Here is a 21,632-nt window from a genome sequence, read left to right as displayed (position 1 = left end):
GAATTAAAAAAAAGGAGAGGAGTAATTCGAGAATATCTGCAATTTTTATTTATGTAAAAGAATATCCCATTTTTAATTAAAGATGGAATTTAAGAATGATAAATGGGACCATTATCTAGTAGCTGTTAGTTTGCAGGCATTTTTTCCTACTCTTCTGCAGAGTGCTGCAGGTTTGACAGTGCCTTTGGCTTTTGTGAGCAAAATGCATTTCATACTTGTGACAGAATAGTTGTAACTCACTAAACATGAAACAGTTATCATACATAGCGACATCTCTATGTTTAAACCCCGAGGAACAGAATTATTTTAAACTGTGCATATGCAGAAATTTCCTGGTAATCAATTTTATTAGAAACATAGCAGCAGCTAAAAAATTTTATATGCCAAATGTATTCGGAGAAATAGTGCTAAAGATACTAAAATTATGCAAGAAGACAAATTTCTGGAGAAACTGTAATGAAAAAGTTGTCTTTTATTTTATTTATTTTGTTTTGGAGGGAAATGATTCCTAAATTAACTTTAGGAGGCGAATTTCTCTTGTTATAGCTGTCCTGTAATAAATTGTAGATGAGCCAAAATTAGATGTTATTTCTGAAGGAGCTATGCTACATCATACTGTTTACACTGCCAGACATAACTTCTGTCTGCCTTGTAGCCATTGACAAAAAAAGGAATGTGTGCTTTAGCCCTGTTTTCCTTCAAGGATGTCCAGTTCATCCTGACACTGGCAGAGGCTGATGCAGTTAATGGGTAGAGTGGTGATGGGCAGTGAGCGCAGGGGTTCTCTACAACCAGCCTCACTATTTTGCCCCATTTGGTAAAATTATTTTTGTCTTTGGTACTAGACTAGCCTTTTTCTTGTTTGTTCTTTTTTTGACTTTAGGATGAAACAACAGCCTCTAAATGAGTTTGGTTTTTTTTTTTTTGATCAGCTCCCTGAAAATCAGTAGATGCTTTGAGAGGAACTTGAGCTCGCCATCAGGCATGATGCACCTCTTAGTATGACCCGTGGTTATCCTAGGAGCAATTAGCAGCTCCGTGCCTGCCCTGGTATCATGCAGGGCATGCTGAATGACCCTGCTGTTTTCCCCTTTTCTCTCTGTTACTTTCACAGAGCATCAGTATCCTGACTGGGAGAGAAGTTCATTTGACTAGGATCCTCTAGAACGAGCCTTTGTCTTTACAAGGTCACTTTTGATGATGCCTTCAAGATACCAGCCAAGAGGCCCTGTAAGAAAGGGAACTTAGTTACAGAGCTGTCTGCTCTAGACTTAACGTTAATGTCTACTCGAGTTTATATGGGTTGAATCTGGTTTACAATAGTGCTTACTCTCTGCAAGGCCTGCGTGAAATCTCATGAGGACCTTGTGGCCCCAAGCTACTTTTGAGTCAGACTTGAGTAGTTTCTGTGGCTCTTGAGGTGTTCAGGTCTTAAGTGCTTTAAATGCAGATCTCAGGTCTTACCCAAGACTGAAGATCTCTAGGAAGATGTCATAGAGAGGAGTTTCGAAACAGGACACTTCTAAAACACTGTTTACCAGCATTAACAGATGTATGGAAGGTCATAGACATTGTGAATTGCATGGGGTCTCTGGGGTTCAGTCATATTAGAAGACAAGATTTATGGTGTCTCTGGCAGGCATCTTCCAAGGGACTGTTCCTCAATTATATTTCTTATGCACATGGCTCAGTTTTCTTAGATACTGAAGGATCTAATAGCTTTTCTCTGCCTTCAAGAGATCCCTTGGTGGGTGCAAGACCAACATGTTCAGAGCTCAGGTGGAGGAGCATTTGAGAAGCTTGCTTGCTTCCTGCATTTTTAGGCTGTGTGAAGGATATTTCAGCTGTTGGGATGAAGATCAGCAGCTGTTCTGCAAACTCCTAACAAAACAGGGGCCTGAATTTTCTTATCTCAGACATCTGCCGCTGACCCCAGATGTTGCTGGGGCTCTGCATTTCTCTTAGCCAGTAGTCTTTGCATTATGTGGTCGAGATATAGTAATAACAGGAATGTTTTTTTATTGGATGAGATAGCAGTCGAAGATAATATTGTTGCCTATTAATTTCTTGACTATGAGTGAATCATGAAGAGGAAGGTAAAAAACCTGACTGTGCTACATGCTCGGGGTTGTTACGTTATCACTTTGGTATTTGTCTTCCCCTTATCTCTTTAACTCACCTTTGTGGAGTACATTTTAGACTATACGTGTGTTTGTTTCTTTTGATTTCTATCCCAGCACGTGCTGTGGAATTTAAAACCGTAACTTTAATAAACTCTTGCTTGTAGTATCTTGGATGTCGTCTCTAAAATGCCAACGTTACAAGGGGGTTGTAATGCGAGCTGTGGTGCATTGTAGGTGGAGTATTTCGTCTCTCTGCAGATTGCCAGTATTAAGTGCCAGACCATACAAGCAGCCTTCTGACCACAAAGCCTGACCACGCTCGGTCTATTAGCTGTACTCCAGAAGTATTTGTTTAGTTTTCCCTCAGATGGATAACCAATATGGAACATTCTGTCCACAGAAGTCTTATTAAAGAGGTTAGAGCATCCTGCTAATTAGGAAAAACTAATTAGGCAGATTGTTGCGCCTGTAACCAGAACTTTATATTTTAATGGATTTGAAATGTGGTATATTTATTTTTCCTATTGTAAAATACACTTTTCTTTTAAATGTTTGGAAATAGTCTTCTTGAAGAGATTACTCAGAGTAAGAAAGCAGCAACTTTCTCGTTTTTTAATTTATTAAATAAGCTTTTGATGAATATATGCTGTAAAATTGATGAAATCATTAATTCATTCCAGAACTGCAGCAATCAAAACTATTTTGTCTATTACCTTTCTCTTGGTGGATTGAAAGTTTCTAACTGCCCCAAAGAGGAGCTGAAACAAGTTCATAGGGAGAAACACTATAGTTTGTGGCTGCAGTAAAATTAGGCTTAGGTGGTACACACATTCAGCAACGATTCTTTGTCTCCTTCACGCTAAATTTCATTAGCTGCTCTTTCTTTGAGTCTTGGGAAGTTTATCATGTTTAAAACCGAACTGAACCAACTTGCGAGTGCCCTAGCAGTGCTGTTTTGGACTTTCATCGTGTACAAAATGGAACCTGAAAATCAGCCCGTCCTCGGTTGTGGTGTGACCTGGAAGCAAGACGCTAGGCGTTGGTTGACTTTTCAAGGTCTGCGTCTGAATTCCTGGCAGCGGGTGCGTTTGGGTGCAGATGACTGGTGCTGAGGCATTCGCTTCGTTTGCGAGGTGCCACGTGGAAGGCAGGGGATGTTTGTGACTGGGGGGAGAAGGTCTGACTTGAGATGCACTTATCTATATTGGAGATGGATTGCTCTGTGATGGCTACTTTTGAACGTTTTCCCAGCTACGCCCTGCTCTGAACTTTAATTAGTATTAACATTTTTTCAAACTTGTCAGGCTGTGTTTTGTGAAATGCCTTGGCTTGTGGAGAAGCCTCGTAGCCAGGAGCTGTGGGCAGTAACCTTGCAAAAGGCTTGCAAGACTTGTTTCTCCGCTGTCAGCCTCTGCCACCACCAGACCTTCTGTATTTGCAGGACTGTCAGCTCTGGCTTTGGCAAGTCAGATTTGTGTTCAGCATCTCTGATGACCTGCGGATTTGCACCCTTTCACGTTTCTGCAGTTTAGTCTTCAGCATAAAATCTGGTCTATTATCAGCCAGACAGGTCTAGGTAGTTAGCATGATGTCATGTCTCTTAAGCAGTTTATGGAACAAGGATGAAATTAATGGCAATAAATATTTTAGATGGTTTTTGTTTGGCTTCTTAAGCAAAATAGTTTCTTTAGGTGAGAGGTTATTTTGCATGTGACTCTGCTCTATGATGTATCGGTGGTTTTAGTACATAGGATGCTTCTCTCCCTTCATGTCATATGTTGAAATTGCTACTTGCAGTTAATAGCTTTGCAGATTCTTGTTTATTTACTGGCCATTCCTCTGAAGTGGATGACTCCTTTAGCCTTCAGTGATTGGAGGCATTCTGGTCCTCCATATAACTGTACGCGTACGTATTTTTGCTGTTAAGAGCCATAAGATTGCTTCTTTTTCCCCTGCACCATGTCTTGTTTCATTGGGTAATATAGAGAAAGCGGATCGGAGGGGGGCAGTAAATGAGAGAGGCATATTGTTGGACGTGCTTGTGGTGCAAAGAGCCTGCTCTGCCCCCTGCCCTGGCTCCAGCTGGGATGTGCGGTGCTGTTCCCTTGTCACGGGCTTGGAGAGGCTGGAGCCGGCTGGGCAGTGCGGGGAGAGAGGTTCTGCTTCATGGACATGGGTGTCCGTTAGTTTGGGGTCTTCTGCGCCATTCAGAAAGCAGAGTAACTGCCCTGCCTTATCCGTGCTTCAGGATTTTGGTGTTGGGTGAGAGCAGTTCTGTTCTTCCCAGTAAGCTTTCGCTGTGTGGCTGATCCTCTGTTTTATTTGTTTTTTTAACAGCATTGGACGTAATTTTCAGGCACCGCTTGCAGACCAGTTTGCAGATGACTCCAGCTTAGTTCATCTTGGCTTTCCACACTCCTTCCCTTTCTGTGTTTTGCCACACTCTGACATTTTAACTGTCACTGGCCTTTCCTCCTGGCATTTCAGGCTGTGCATCCTTCCCTCTGACATTGCACATGTCCTGGTAGAAGTCTATTGCAGAGATACAGGCTCTGGATTTGCCAGCAGCTGGGCATTTCTGTATCAATAGGCAGTGTTCAATCGTGTTGCCTTGAGATCTAAATAAATTTGCATTTATCTGAATAAATCTTGATGTTTTGAACCTTGACTCTCTAATGCTTCATGCTCGGGTATTTTTCTGCATTGTTGAGGAGGATGACTGTAGTAAAACCATGAGCTGATTACTCCTTCTAGTAGATAATAATTTCTTAATGCGGGAGGGATATTAGGAAGAATAGATAGTCTTGGAAGACTCTTTGTGGAATAAGGCTTAAGCACCACAGCAGTAGGATGTGCAGTCCCCTTCATGCCGGGTCAGACGTAGCTTGGCTGTTGTGGGACAGATGGGCTGACATCAAAGGACAAAAATCATGTAGGTTCTAGAAAACACTTAAAAAAAACATACGGGAACTCTACTATTTTGCAAAAATTCTTGTTGCTTATCATGGTGCGTTGCCAAGCTTGGATTTCAGGTGTGCGGAGCTCAGTTACAGCCAGGCCCCAGGCCCGTGTAGATGTGCCTCTCTTTGGAGGAGCAATGCCTGGACCTCCTTCCTCTTGGTTTCCCCCATGCCACGTGCGTGTCTTACGGTACTTCTGTGGCAAATGACTCTGAGTCACGGGTCGGGCTTGAAATTCAACAGCTTGAAATTCACCTAGCTCGCACCGAGCAGCGCTGCGGCCTGCCGGGCAGCGGGGCGGTGCTGAGGGGCCGCGGCCTGCAGGGCTGGCGCTGAGGGGCAGATACCTACACCGGGGCTCCTCTTCACGTCCAGCATCGCCCTAAACCCCCATTTGCAGTGGGGACACCACGTGGCGGTGGCTTCCTCCTCGCCAACAATATTGAAAAGAGAAACTAAGATTTTGGGGGGTGAGGTTTATTGAAATTTCCACAGCATGCCAAAATAGGTTTTTATTAATGGGTCTTAGCCGTGTAAGATAATTCCTTGTAAAAGTATTTTATTTAAGTATTTTTTTGTAAAAGCTTTTCCTGGAGTAGGTAACTGAAAGCAAGACAAGATGCTGCGAGTCTAGCCTGTGTTTTATGGGGTGCTCCAAAGGCACAGTGAGCCAGGGGATGTTTGTGAGGAGGACAGCGTTAGAGAGAAGGACGGGAACGGGTGCTGAATTTTACTTTATTTATGTGAGCTTTTAAAAATGTTAATGTTGATCCGTGATAGTATATTATCAAAAGTTCAGTTTTCCTAAATCTGGTTGATGGACTCTAGAAGAGCTCTTGTGTCATCCCTTGCAGCTTTTCCCCCACTTAAAATTTTGTGAGATGCTTTCATTACGAAAGCCATTGAATTTAAGATTTTTCCTGTCATGTCATATGAATGTGTTTTTGCCGTAGTGGCACTTGCCCGTTTTGGATTATTTTCTGCCTATGAATATTATGTGATTTCTTGTTAAAGTGAATGACAAGATGATGTATGACATACTTGAGATGGTATTGAGCAGAGTCTAGTTGGAAAATTGCAGTGATAATTTTCTTTTTACATCTCAAACTTAAACGCCATTGAGGAAAAAAAAAAAAAGTGTAACAGACAACTCAAGAAAAGCATAAGGGGAAACCTTGAAAAATTACAGGGAAATTTCCATAACAGATACACTAGTAATGCTGGTTTAATAATGATTTCCTGTCATGAACTATTTTTATCATATGCCTGCTCTCTGACGTGGCATTCTATTTAACATTTTTGAGAGCCATGTTTTAATCAGATTAAGCTCAAGGAAACCGATAGGTATCTGCTTGGCTCATGGCTTCTGCTTCTGTTTCTTATTTAGTCACAAGACTATTGTTGCTGGAATCTTTTAAAGCACATTTTGCTTCAGCTGCAGCAGGCGTGCAGCTCACCCTGCGCGAGCCTGCCGGTGGTGTGCCAGTGATTTTCATGATATATGCGCAGGGTGCACCGTGGAATTATTTTGTAAATTAAAGAAGACTGATACAAACTGTTTCTTTTCCTCATGTGATTAAATAGCCAAAAATAGCAATCTATTTTTAGGCTCAAGCCTAGTAATGTTTCTTAGGAGCAAACTAACCAAAAACAGTGTGCTGGGAAAGGCTGATAATGAATAGTACTGCATTCTAGTCCACTTATGTAAAACAAAAACGCCTAATAAAACCGTGGATGTTCTTGAATCATTTTATATAGTGCGCAACATTAATAGTACTTTCCATACAGGAGATGTCAGGAGGATAAAATATAAATGCATGCATTTTTAACTTTGATATTTTCATGTGCTTTAGTCACTAAATTGGACACAGCAGAAAAGTTTGTGAGCAGAATTCTTAGTTAGATTCTCCAGTATTGGGCATGTCCAAAATGATCAGAAAAGGTGCTGTATGACATTGGGGATTATTGGTAGTGCTTGAACATTAGTGCATTTAGCACCTCATTAGATGGTCTGGATGTTTTGGACCATGGTGGAGCATAAGCAGACTTGCTGTTAAAAAGCTCCATCTATACAAGCTTTTCTAATTTTCAGAACAACAACAAAAAAATGTATTAAATTTCTAATGACCTCTTTTGTCTGTTGCAAATACATTTTTTTTTGTTTTTGCCCTCACGGTAGAGGCTGTATTCAACAGCTTGGTTCGTATTGTATTTCCTTGATGTATTATTTATTTGGTTGACGTGCTAGAAATCTGTGAGTCTAAGAATTAATAAAGGTTATTAGTGACTTTCCATAATAAAATTAGCTGACCTTTAAATAAGAGCATTATACAGGGGATCTCTAAGTGGAAAAATGACAGAACGCATTTTTAATATAGTAATAGAAGTGGCCACTGTATTTTACAGCCACAGCATAGAATATACCTGTTACAATGCTCTTGACTGTGTATTTTCAGACAGCAATGGATAAAGTGATTTTTTGTGTTCCTGACAGGATTTAACCCTTTGGTAACAGTTCATGTTTGTCTTACATTTGGTAACATTTCAACAATCGGGAAAAAATGAAGACGCAACTTAATGTTCTGAGAATGTCCTCTGGAAAGAGCAGCAATGGGAGTTTGCTGTGGTTTTCATTACGCATGATTATATGCAGATTCCTTCAGAGCTCTAACAGACTGCCTTCGCTTGCTATCAGGCGTACGTGATGAACGCCCCTCAGCTGGTCAGATGCCGTGCACTGTATCAGCATGCTATTAGATGTTAATCTTTCTAGTGACTGAATTCATCTACCAATTTAGGCAGAGACTTGTAAAATGCAGAATCGCACGTGAAGGTTGTGTTCACACCTTCTGTTTTGTCTTGGGAACGGGCTCCACCTCAGGCAGGTTTCTTAAAGTAGTTATTAAAGCAAACTTTCCGAATCATTTTTGTAGTAACGGCTAACGCAGGGCTTACGCTGAACAATGGCATCGCTAATTGTGTCATTATCTGGAAAAGATCTTACAGATACTCAAAGGATGCTCTGTATTTTTCTTGTGATTTCTGAAACTTTGACAATATATGTAATGATTATGTTATAGCTTGGATTACAGGTGAACTTAAATACAGCACCACAAGCAAATCTGTAGTTTTTCAAATTTTGACTAGGTCTTAAAACGTTTGTTGAAATCCTTACAAGATATTCTGCTATTTGTAGCATCATATAGGTCTGTCTCCCCATCTGTCTCTGTTTTTCATGACGATGAGGCTCTGGTACATTTTTTTTACACTTTCGTACTTATTCATTGAGCCCACTGTAATGCTGTTTCTATCATAGCTATTCGTCCAACAGCTTTTATTGATCATTTGTGATAAAAGATTTTTTCATAGGGAGAAATTTAACTAGCAATCAGTTAATTCAGTTTAATTACATTTAGTTTGATATACTAGGAAAACTAACGTAATCAGAACCCATTTTATGTGCTATTAAATAAATAAATTAGTAACATAATGCGGTGCCAAAACCTTAGGAACACTGAAAAAATATGCTCACTGAATTATTTGCTGTTAGGCCGTATTTATTAAGGAATTCGTGCAACTTTTATATTTTAAATGTAGCTACTCATCTAAGGTTCAGATTCCCTACAAATAAATCCTTATTTAACAGGATATTCCTGAGACTTTTTTTTTTATTATTGGCAGCCTGACTAAAATAGTCTCATCTGGTTTAACTAAAATCTTTGCATTACTTGGCAGTGGTTTCTTTTGTACGTGGTGCTTAGAGCTCATTGAAGCTCAAATGGTACAGGAAATGCAAATCATGCAAATCATCCTCACGCTGACGATGTACAGTGGCGTGATTGAGCAGCAGTACGTATGGCTCGTGGGCTGACCACATGAAAGAAGTCATTTAAAGACCAGATGAGCCAAAGCTGGGTTAAGTTAGACTATGTGTGAGCTTCAAAGCTTATAGAATAGCATCCTTTTTAAAAATAAATTTATTTTATTAATAACACCTGCACCGAGTTCTTAAACAGTGAGAACATATAGAGGTGAACATTACATTAAATATATGCCATGCTTAAATCAGAAGGGCAAAATTGATATTTTTGCAGGAATTCAGGTATGCGTTCCTGTCGGTGGAAGTAGACCACAATCTAATAGACTGCAAAAAAGTCCCGTTCATTTGTTGTGCATAAAAGCCCAACTCTTCTCTCCCTTTCAGGTAAAAATGAAAATAAATGGAAGATGAAAGGGAATTTTGGTCTGCGCAGAAGGGTTAAGAACAGGCTTTCTGTAAGGGCTTGGGAGTTGAGAGAAGAGGGCGGTTGAGTGCTTTCTGTTATTAAAGACTGCATAGGATTTCTTGGGTAACGTAGACAAAAATCCTGCATATTTTTTTCCATACTTCTGAAGAGCTGCTCCTGTACTTTTGGGGCTGTATTTAGTAGGGTCGAGCCGTAGCTGCTCTGTGTAACTCAGGACCCTGAGCCTGTGCTGGTTTGGAGAGCAGCTGTGCGTAAACCTTGGGCTTTCTTTTGGGTTCAGCCTAATCCAGTGACTCTTGTGAGGCAGACGTGCAAAAACTGATGTGTGCAACCTGAGAAAGGGAGTGGGTAAAAATTGCTAATAGAGTAATAAGCATTTTTCATATTAAATTTGCAATAAAAAGAGTGGATGGTATTTTTTTTAAAGACATCATTACCTAATCCTACCACTGTTAATACTCAACTTGGGTGGCTGTTTTGCTTCTAGTAAGAGTCTTATTTCCCCGTTTTTTTATACGGCCCTCATCTGCTTTTCTTTGCTGTTTTGATGTTTTTAAAAGTTGAGATTCATTCAAATAATGTAACTTGACACAAAGCTGGGAAATGTCAACCTTGAACTGTTTCTGTGTAATGTTTAATTTTTACTTGAAACAGTAGCCCTAAGGTGGTCTGCTGTGGGACAGTTCAGGACACTGCACTGTGTAATCCCCAACGGGTGTAACTTTTTATATTCTTTCACAAATGCCCTGCTCCTCCTTCAATACTTGTAATTTGTCCAAGCACAGGAGCAAGAAGGAAGAAATAATATAAGTTTTTATACTTCCTCTACTGGCTTGCATCAATCCACAGGTCCCACAGAAAGAGGGTGAGGGAGATTTACCATATTTTTTTTTTAAACAGACAAAAATCACCTTAATGTGTTCCTTTCTTTACTACCACGTACGAAGTCTAGATGAGAACGTCCCCCTCTTGGTGTGCCCGCAGGCTGGGGTGGCTCCCGTCATGCTGAGCACCTCTGGGTGGGGGTCACGGGGCCAAGTTGAGGGGTTAGGGTTTAGGAAAGCCAGGAATGGTCGTGTTTCCCCTTCTCCATGTATCTATTAATTTCTTTTTAAGAAAAGAAAGAAAGGTGGATGAACAGATGACACCCTGAAATTGTCTCAGGATGCTGCAGAAAGGAGCAAGGTAAATGAACACTGTTTTTTTTGAGCCAGGTACTGGAGTTATCTCCTATGGCAGACCCTTGTGAGACTGCATCTGGGCTTCAGAAGCGTCTTCAGAAGTCCAGCACACACATAGTGTTTTAATTGAGGAAGGCATTAAAATCACAGATAATAATAAATTATCTCTTAGGCTCAGTACGAGAAATAGCAAGATGCAGGAGCTAACAAAGAAAGTAGAACAGAAATCGTGCTAGTTTTTTTTTCCCTAATAGTTTCATGTAATTTAATATCCATTTCAGTGTTTGACAGGAAGTAGAGATTGCTTAAATATCTGTACCTAAGAGCACAGGGCTGTGTAAAGATCTTTGAATTTTAAAGTTAATTTGTTTCATCCAGCACTATGTAGAGATATATACAGAAAATTAATCCCATATGATTGTGCAACTACCAATGGTCCAGAACTCTTTTTGAAATACTTTCCAAAGAGTATCTCCGGTCATCTTGACAAACAGCTTGAGCAAAGTTTCCTTTTCAAGAGTCCCTGAAAGCTTTCGCATGTAGTCCAAAGGCATCACCGGAAAAACTGTGTTATTTGGAGACCTTGACCAAAAATATTTCACTTCGCTCAGTGTCTGCAGATACGAAAGCTTGTCGACCAGACACCTCGAACAGATTTTTAGCTTTCTGTGGCAGAGAGCTGCACGATCTTTTCCCAATAACAAATTAGCTGTTGTCAACAATTTTCCTGGCCATGGTTTAAATAGCTTAATTCAGAATGTAGTATTCAACAGTTATATTGTGGAATTTGACGGAAGTGTGGGTAAATCTATGCATTCAAATGTATATAACATAAATATAAATATATGTAGTATAGATGTGTGTTGTCTGTGTACTTACATTTGTGTGCGAATGCATACAAACATATGTGCATATACACATACTCTCTCTGCCTGAAAATACGATATCTGAAACTACTGAATCACTACGCATGGTCTCATGAAGATAACATTTCATTCAGGAAGTCTGTCAGGTACCGTGGTGAGCAGGGTCCGTAAGATATGTAGGCAGAGTGACATGATAATATAGGGATTGATTAAATCACCAGACCGTGACTTCCTCTTATCTTCAACTCTGGCTTGGGCTCCCGAGTTCTCACTGTGGCACTGATTCTCTTCATGGCCCTCGATAAGCAAGCTTTGGCCTCACTTTCTGAATCTTAAAGATTAGAAAGCGTCTGGTATATTCTTCTCACACTGGTATTTCTCTTACACGTTACTGGGGAATAATGGGCGTTCAGAGCTGGGCGCTTTATTTAATCATAAAACGATTTCAGAAGTTTCACAATGCCATGGTTGCACATGAGATAAGTTGGGAAAACAATTTAAAAATATCTGGAAGCCTAAAAGCATTATTTTTAGAGTGTTACTTTATTATTAGATTTTTTTTCACAGGGCAGGAAATCTCAGTGTTGCAGCATTGGGGTTCAGTTTGCTTACTTGGGGATTGTCTCAGTATTGTAAAAATTGACCAAACGTGACTGTAACGTAATGGCACAGTGGTCAAATCTGCAGAACTTCTAGCCAGGACCTGGAGAACATTTCAAAAATGGGCAAAAGGCTTCGGGTTCAGAGCTGCCAAGTGCTCTGGCTGTAAGCTTAGCACGTTCCCTTCAAATTCTGCACCGCTCTGCGAGTCCCTGCGTTGGTCCCCATGTGCCGTGTGAGGAGCTCCAGCCACGTTGCAGAGCGAGCTGCCTCGCCCAGGCAGCAAAGCTGAGAGTTGGTTTTGTTTTTTTTTTTTCTTCCCTTTTGCTGGTAGCGTTACAGAGAAAGGCCTGTTGTGATAACGTGAAATAAAATGATAGGGCATCAATTCAGATTACACTGAAAAAACACGTTACGTAAATGGAAATAAATCAGCTTATGGTATATGCCAGGCATGTTGCAAGTTTTATTTAAGAAATACACGACTGAAGGGTTCCATTCAGTCCAAATGCTCCCCTTTGTGATCTTTAGCCATGTTTGTAGAGAAACCTCTCTTTAACCACTTACAGCTTAATTCAGAACAGACAAAACAATTATTTTTTGAAAGTTTGATGAAATATGTTTGGCAGCTTTTGAATTTAGGAGAGTGTTTGTCTCACTTCTTTGAAAATCTCACTTCATTTGGCCATTCAGCCATTTCGGTGTAATCGTTCAAGTCTGGTAGCGAGTGTGGGCTTTACCAAGTTCAGAAATCATCTCATAGGAAGGGCTAGTGGCTGAAAATGCCGTGCGATAGTCAAAGACTGAAATTTTCTCTATTGATATGCTTCTGAATGTTGCTCTACCCGCTGTCCCCAGGTGCTCAGTGAAGTGCTGGTTGAGAAACGTCTCCCCATAGGGGTTTGGTACCTCGCGGTGAGAGAGGCTCTCCTGCAGCCTCTGTCCCCACGAGCATCACGTTCTGCGGACAGGAGGAGCTGGAGGAGGAGCAGCCGCGCCGCCAGATGCTGCAGTGGCCCTGGTCCTCGGGGATGGTGAGCAGCTCGAGCTGCCCCATGCTCCTATTTGAAAGCTACAACTCTTGATTTTTGACCAAATCAGAGAGCACTGCTCTCCTGCAGGCTTCTGACTAGCGTGCTCTGACATGCACCTCTCTTCTAGTTGAGCTTGCTTATTTATTTACAACACACACGTTTGTGTGTCATTTTAAAGCACGAAATGGCTGTATTTTAATTTCTTAGGCAACAGAAGTGTTGCTTTATCTTCTGCAAGTATAAACAGTGTATGTTTATACGCCAGCGTGTCGCTGTTACAAGAAGGAGGAAGACTGACTCTGCAAAGTACAGTTTTATGGTGGAGCTGTTGCACGAACGCAGAGCAGAAACATGTAAATTGTGGTTCTGATTGCAAGTTCAGCTGATCATCCTGAGTGGTCTGCTCTGTTGGTATTAAGGCAGGAAGGTTGTCACTATGCCACAGCAACTTGCATTATAGAAATGTGAAGGGGAAAAATAAATATTTGCACTTCCCTGATATTTTTGTTGCATTTGGTTAAGATACTCGCATAGATAGAAATGTATGAGGCAGTATGCACTTTGTGAATATGTATTAAAGTTACTAAGTTATTCCTAATGTTCTGTAGTGCTGCCTGCTCCTGACAAACATCTGATACGGATCATATGCCTCTAAAAAGAGAACTTCCTCGAGCAAAATCTCCTCATGAAAACAGGTTGGAGATACTCACATTCTCTCTCTCGCTCTCACTCGCATGTTACATTTTGGCACGTTGTAGAAGCAGGTAGCATATCTACTACCTGCTGTTGAAAGTGTTGAAGATACTGAATTATTTATTCCATCTTCTGCACTATCCAAACTCGTTTTGGGTAGTTTGACACATCTCGGTCTTCCATATGGATACTTCATGGTGACAGAGTTGCCAGCTGCTCAGGTTTTATGACAGTCTGAGTTTTTTCGAGGGCTGTATTAGTTTTCTGGGAAGAATCCTGCTTTTCTTGAGGTCCCCATTCTTAAGCAGTAGCTTTGCCTTGGATTGATACTGTTCAATGGGATTTTTTGTGAAAATTAGCTGCAAGAGCATTAGCTTCCATAAAAATATTTTTAGAAGGACTTGACGTTTATAGATTATCTGAGATGAAATCAGAACCATGGAATATTATAAAAATCTGAAATCCATTTGCTAAGAAAACTAAGGTCCTTTCAGTGATTGTCTTGAAATTTGCAAAAAAAAAAAAAAAAAAGTGTTTACATATCAAAGCGCCTAAAGCAACATACAAAACAGGTGGCAGTCGGGAATGTTTTGGAGAACAGAATTTTGGGGGCACTCGAAATGTAAAACTGCTAACCGGTCTGCTGAGACCCTGCCCATCTTCTCTGCGATTGTGCAAAGTGCATGGGTTTTCTGATGTTTTAAAATATAAAATGTGTAAATGTGAAAATTGGGAGAAGATTTGAGCTTTGAGTTTGCCAAAGCTTTTTAAAATAAAGGGGAATCGGCCATTGTTTTACTTCACCTTTCATTCATCAGTGACTCCATTCATGGATGCCTTTCTTGGGTGAAACTCTCACTGGTTTTGGTGGGTGGCTGTGTGCTGCACTAAGTTTGATTCCCCTTGATTGGGATAAATCCATCTCACTCGCAGTGAAGACCATATATCTATGATGATGACTCTTTGTCATCCTGGATCCATTTCCATCACTGTAAGAGAAGCTATTACCCTGCCTTTGAAGAGTCACTGCATTTATCAGCTTCTTTGGCTTCAGGTCAGTCACTTTTTCCCCGCCACCGGGCAAGGCAAGAAGGACAAGGAAAGGAACTCGCTCCTCTTAAGAGCGTTCAAGTTGTCACGTTCTGCTCTTGCTGTTTTCTACCTCCTGTTTGTAGAGTGCACACCAGGAGTGATGGGCAGGGAGCAGAGTGCGGGGGCACCGTGCCCTTCCTGCGTGCCTGTGTTACCCCTGCAGCAGGGATGCCGGGAAGCTCCTGTGCTGAAGCAGCCCAAACCCCAGGACATAACACTATCCTACTTAGCTAACACGTGCACAATGAAAAAAAAAAATAGCCACGCTTTGAAATTTGCTGAAGTCTCAACGTACGTATTCACGTGGAAGCATATATTCAATGCAAAGATGAGTTCAGTGAGAAAATAGTACTTGTTGCATATTATATCGAAGGAAAGATTTGGCGTTTTCCAGCTCTAGGTGCTCAGGGTGTTGCGTCTCCAATGGTTGGAAATGCTCAGTCGCTTCCCTCAGTTACTTGGCAGCTTCCTGGGTAGAAATCATTCCCTTGGCATGGAGAAACCTGCACGGCAACTCCTCCATTCGCATTCTGCATTCCAGCCCTGACGTGGTGTTGCCATTTAAGTGTTGTCTTCGTAGGGCTCAGGAGAAGGTCTGTGTGTAAGGGCGCTCTACACTGCAGAGCATCGTGTGCATGCACTGTATGTACCCATGCGCTGAGTGTATACCACCATGAAAAAAACCCTAATGTAGTCATTACAGATAAAAATAGAAAAAATACCTGTTTCTTCATTTAAATGAAATTTCAAGCCCCCTTCAGTAAGCACCAACTGACACGAAGTAGTTGTCCTCAACGTTTCTTCATTAGCATTGCTGATGACGAGCAGTGTTGCGATGCGTACCACCCCTTGGGTGGTAGGAACAGTAGCATTTTGCATGCCAGTCATTTGACATATTGTTTTTTTGTTCCAGAATTAGACAGATAAGACACCAAGTTAAATGAATGTGCAGACTTTAAAGCAGTAAACAATGCCATTCTAGTGTTACCTGGTTAGTTTGAGTAGAACACCAGTTTTAGAAATCTTTTCCATTAAAAAAGTCTTTTCACTATACATTCCCACATCCTGTATATTTACCAGGACTATATTTACCAACTATTTTCAATAGTTGTCTTCTTTTTCTTGTACTTTTTCTTGCTTCTTACCTTCTTGCAGATATATCTCACAGCATATATTTGAGCAGTTAGTCTATGCATCTCTCATAAGCCATCCACCGCTGGCTACCTTTCCCTGATTTGGTTATGTTCTGATCTAATAAGATGCCTTTCCTTTGTTATTTAGTGCCGACAGTGTGAGGTCTGAACGAGGAAGATGATGTGGATTCGTGGCTTTCTTCTTCCTCCATCGCCGCAGCAAGAGCTGCTTGGTCTCGACCTCTCTCTTCATGGAAGCAGAGAGGCCGATGTAGCCCATGGTGAACAATCTGGCCACTGAAGTAAGAATGTGCATCTGTCAGTAATTAATTGAAGCCAAATTTAATTACAAATCAGGGAAAGAAAATAGTACCACACACTTAATAAAACTGAAGAAGCCTCAGTGCTGTTGCCTAAAAACCAAAGCAATCCAAACAAAATAGGACACCTCCCTAAAAAGTCTCTCTTTCAAAGAGCCTCTTTCAAGCTCACTTCTCAGTGTTAAATAGAAAATTAGTTTTAACTGCTTTCACATCATTTCCAGTCTCTTGAGTTAAAGGTAATAGAAAATACTGGTAAGTGTTTAAGACTAGTTCTCAAATAGTTGTGTCAAGCTAGGAATTTGGCCCCTAAAAATGGATTTTTGAGGTTTTATTGTATGAAAACACTTTGGTTGAGATAAACATTCATGGGGATAAGAAGGAATTGACAGAGAAACTAAATAATTTACAAATGAAATACTTACTGCATTTGTGTAGCCCCTTGATTATTGTAAAGGTGAGAGAATTGCTATTTTATATACCTAGTGTTGGTGAATAACATCAGTGAGGACAGCGGGTTGAGAGTGGGGGCTCTGGGACATCCTACCTGGGGGCATAACAGAGGGCTGGAAGCGTGGGCGAGAGGCAGGGAAGGATGGGACCTGCAGTAATGGGGCTGGACACGCAGCCCCCTCTGCTCCAGGTACATCGCATGGCAGATGTTCATGCAGATGGCTTAGAGTGTTGTTTGGGATTTGGTAATATACAACAAATGGGAAAATTTGATTTCTAGGTAGTAAATTCTTTAGGAAAATGTAGCTGAGGTCTGACACGGCAGGGAAAAGGATTTCAACCGCAGTCCAAAGTAGTGTACTGTTAAATGAGGGAGTGTTTTTTGAATAAAAATATCAAAAGGAGATTGGTAGTGAGAGTTCAAAACAAAGTATTCATTTCTAGTGTATTTTAATATACAAGGCAACCCCCAAATCCCAAACTATTGAGCTGGTGGCAGCCATGAAAATCCATCGTTATGTACTATATGTATGTATAGTAATTACTGCAAGAGGGAAAAATATTTTTCTTTACGATTAATATTTGTAAACGTTCATGAAAGTACATAACAAATAAATAAGACAAACACATGGCCTAATTAAGATGAAAGGCATGACAACCCTTGTGATTTGTTCTGAAAAATAAAGACCGTCAAAATAGTAAGACTTAATTATTTCTGTAAACATCTCAAATTATGCTCTATCTATTAGAACTTAATTTATGAGATATATGTTATCATATCAATAAGCATTTTTGACATTTGTACATTCCATGTCAAAAACATTAGAATTAATTTATTTTTATTATATTGTATACAGTCATATATTACCATTTATTAGTATTTATTATTCAGAAATTCAGAGTCATCTATTGTTTAATGGAAAATGGAAGAGCATTTTCTGATTGCAATTTGCGTATTCTTGATACAGTGATAAAAATGCAACTTCTGCAAGTTGATCGTATAAAAACACGTGTGATAAATGAAAATAACCACTCTGTTTAGTATTGCACACATTAATAATTCTATTTGATGTACAGTTTACCCTTGAAAAATAACTTTCAGCCAAATCCGTGGACTTGTCTGAGTTGCTGGGCTGAAACCAAGGGGACTGCATGCTGGCGATGGGATGGAGGAGCCAAAGCCCTGGGGTTTGCCCTTGCGGAGCTTGAAGACACCACGTGAAACTCATGTTTCTCGAGGTGACTGCTTCTGGTCACGCTTCTCCTCCTCTACTTGCTCCGTGGCTCTTTGCAGAGGTTTGAGGGGACAGCACAGCGGGGCACGGCACAGTCCCGCGTCCCATCCGGAATAAAGCCACTTTTGGGACACGGCCTGAGGGTTCACGGCTGCGTGCTACATGGTGTTAGGCCTTCCGATTGAAACGTCAGGAACTAATATATAGGTACAGTGTCATCTGGAGTTCGGTGAGTGCGAAGCAGTTAATGCCTCATGAGGAGCAGGGGGGGATTTGTCCACTCCATGTGGTCAAGGCTTAGTAGTACATTTCTGCACAGGGCTGCTTCCAGCATCACACCGCCCTCCTGAAAAACAAGGGAGCGTCGATTTGGCAAGAGCTGCCTGATGAGCAGCCCTTTTCTGGGTACCTCTTTCCCCTAACAGGCCCCTGTTGGCAGTGACATCCAAATCTAGCGCTGCTTTGCCATAACGCCGCGTCAAACGGAGAGCGCTCGTGCGTGTTTTCTAGACGGCCACGTCTTCAATCATAGACTCGGTTTGATGTGAATGTGGTTGTTTTGCAGCACAGATTCATGGACTTTGATTTCATCTGCAGCGCAGGAGCGTCGGCGCTGCCGGCACGGGATCTCGCCCTCCAGCAATCCTCCCTCGCCAGGCAGGGCCGGCTGCGGGGCACCTGCGCGGCGACGCCAGGAACGGTCCCAGTACACATCAGCTGCTGCTTTAAGCCCACTTTGTGCTGTAAACGCGGGGAATCAGACAGTTCAGTCTCTAGATCCACAGATAGGTAAATATGCGCTGTGTGGTCTCCCAGGGGGAAGGCGAAATGTGTTTTTAGTTAGGTTGCATGGGAATTTAATTGAAAGATTTAGGGCAGTTTCATAAAAGAGTAAATCATGGTTACGTGACATGAAGAAGATTTATTAAACAAAATAAATATACTTTAGCACCTTCACTGCTATAATTTGCTTGATATAAATGGAAACCTGTATCAGGCGTTTTGTCTGCTGGTAATGTAGAAGCCTTTCCTTTTTTATTTTTAATTTTACTGCTTTTCAGTCCTTTGGAGTAAAATAACGTGAAAGACAATAGCAAAGGTCAGGTTGCTCTCCATACGCATCCCAGCTCTGAGCCTGCAAGCGTGCTCAGCCTCCCTCCCCTGAACATTTGTATAAATTAAGCACACGCTTAACTTAATTCACCTAAGTAGGCCCTCAGAAGTCGGGCGGGCTATTAAGTGCTTCGAATTAAGCCCAGGCTTAGCGTAAGACCAGGGCTTGTGCGGATGGTGGCCCCGAAAGCTGGCCGGGCTCCAGGCGCCGGTGCTGCTGTGCGTGCCGCGGTCCTGGGGGTGGAAAGAGCCTGGGGACATCTCGGAGGGGACAGCTGGGGCGTTACGAGCGTGACCTTCAGCTTTGTGACGAGCCGCCCGGTGTACTTAGCGAGGGGTCCTGCATCCATTATACGGCATCAATAGGCCTAGATAAGGATACTATAATGGCAGTTTAAATGTGTTGTGTTTTTTTTCTTTTTTCGTGAGGTGGCGAGTTAATGATGTAGCAGTTAATTTGAATTTAGCAGACGTTTTAAATATAGGTTTCTCTTACAGAGACAAAAGTTGCAATTTAAAGCTCTTTGGTGGTCTAAAAACAGCTTAATTCTCTAGTAGCATGGTAATAAGTACTAATCCAGCTTATACAGTGATTGTAGTATGTCATGTTTGTGAAAGATTGCCTAACTCTGCTTTCTCTGGGTTTTATGTTAATTTTTTTAAATTAAACATAAAACCTTATAACATCTTTATGCTGAGATAAACTGTTCAATTTAACTTGTGCTCAAGCAGCAGCTGTCAGGAATTATCATGTTCGGAGCGTTCTTGCTATCACCTTGTGTCTCTACCTCCCGGATACAGAAAGCTCACCTTGTTAGGATTTATTGCTTAAATAATAACCCGAGGTAAAATGGAAGTTGATGTCACACGGAATGACAACTGACATATATTTATGTCGCACGTTACATTATAATAAACTTTCCCTTCTTCCCCTTGTAATAGGTGTTAAGTGGAAATGCGGCGCAGCATATCCTCCAGTGCCCTGCGTGAGTCCATTAGCCACGTCCACGGCTGCTCCCTGGGCATGTTCGCGGTGACTCGGGCTGTCAGGTGTTATTTAGGCTTGCAAAGCCGAAGAAATTGGTTATTGCTGGTAGTTAGCAGCTTTTACGCCGGCAAAGAAACAAACAGGAGAGCAGCTCGTGTTTGTTGCCTTCAGTCCTGGAAGCGCCGAGAACTGCAGGTGGACGAGGGGGGTGTCTTCTGGTGCCGTTACCGATTCGACGCTTTTCTGGTGTAAGAAACGTAAGCAGTGTCATTTCAGGTTCTAAATCTGAGTTTGCTAGTAACTGCAACAATTTTCTCTTGACACTGGTTTATTTATGAGCTGGGCAGTGATAAGTGATCTGCTTGTTAATTCTTAGCACTTCCCATTTATGCTGTAGAAAATATAGGCCTGCCTCTTGCAAGCTTTCCAAGTTTCTGTCCTTTCCTGCCTTACTAAAGCCAGCCTGCAGCTCCCTGATGCTGCTGCTGGATTCCTTTAGTTTGTCTAAACCAGTACCACAAGAATTATTTTCCTTTCCCGTGGATATAACCACCTTTTTCGTCTCCCTCTGCTAGTTACTCCTTTGTCCATCTGAGTGGGTTCAGGTATTTCAGAGCCGTGTGGTGGTGCCCAAGCTGGGATCTCTGCTCTCGTTTCTCGTCGTGCTCCCCACTGCCCTTGTCTCTCCAGTCGTCCCCTTGACCTTGACACCCCCTCCGTGCTCTTCCCACCCTTGTCTTCATGTCCTGCTCTGCTTCCGCTGCCTTCAGTCCCAATGTGCCATCTCTTTTTTTCCTTTCCTCATTCAAACGCAGCCAAGCGCATAGGCACTGTCCTGCATCAGCTCAGTTTTCTCCCAAACTCTTCACAGAAAGAGGTTTTCGGAGAAATCAGTGGAATGGAAAGGACGGATAAGGTATGACGCACCCCAGAAATAGCCACCATCTTCCCGAGTAGCCATTAATCTTATTTGTGGAGTATGTGGCATGTGCTTTCTCCTGCTGGTTTTCGTTGTCACCCTAAACTCGCTCCCAACCATCTCTGGGCAGGCGCATCGTACCGCCTGTGGGAAGCTTTGATTTCAAAGCCTCTGCTCTGAATCTGCCACCAGGCCACTGTGAGCTCCCCAGGCCATTTGTTACTCCTCGTGACAAATAAGTGATGACTTACCGAAAAACTATTTTTTGCTCTTTGTACGGCTCATAATAAACCACTGCTCGTATCTTAATTGCCATTCTGTTTGACAGTCCCTTTAGAAAAACCAAATATTTGATGAACAAGGCAATAACATTCATCTCTTACTTTGGTAAGCCTTCCAGATTAGCATCGACTCACGTTGATTAAGATGGATACAGGATCTGTTCTCTAGGAAGCGTTTGTTCTCTGGATGCAGATTACCTAAAGACAGTGTATATTAGCCTAGGTGATATAATTATATATATTTATATATATATGGTTCTTTGGGGAAATGCACAAGTTTTGTCAGCCAGAGCTGGAAGTTTATAATATTAGTGATGGCAGCTTGGTAGTAAACTTGAACACTAAATCTATGCAAAAATAGGAAGAAATTGAAAAGATTTTAAAAGAATTAAAC

General features: G+C 41.5%; 1 protein-coding gene across 43 annotated transcripts in view; it reads left to right on the top strand.

Annotated features, from left to right (window-relative positions):
- Positions 1-21,632, top strand: part of GTDC1 (glycosyltransferase like domain containing 1) — a 298,807-nt gene that overhangs the window by 68,932 nt on the left and 208,243 nt on the right. The window contains exons 1-2 of one of the 43 annotated variants that reach the window (XM_048062843.2): positions 18,048-18,726; positions 19,993-20,286. The exons of 41 other annotated variants lie outside the window; for them this stretch is intronic. In XM_048062843.2, the coding sequence (XP_047918800.1) occupies positions 20,006-20,286 (281 nt within the window). In that variant the 5' untranslated portion in view covers positions 18,048-18,726; positions 19,993-20,005. Of the gene's footprint in view, positions 1-18,047; positions 18,727-19,992; positions 20,287-21,632 lie in introns of those variants that run through there. One more of the 43 variants, XM_013189206.3, reaches the window with a different exon arrangement.

This window comes from Anser cygnoides, chromosome 6 (genome assembly GCF_040182565.1).
Source record: "Anser cygnoides isolate HZ-2024a breed goose chromosome 6, Taihu_goose_T2T_genome, whole genome shotgun sequence".
Lineage (NCBI taxonomy): Eukaryota > Metazoa > Chordata > Aves > Anseriformes > Anatidae > Anser > Anser cygnoides.
Note: the sequence above shows the minus strand (reverse complement) of the source record. Positions and strands in the feature narration are given on the sequence as shown.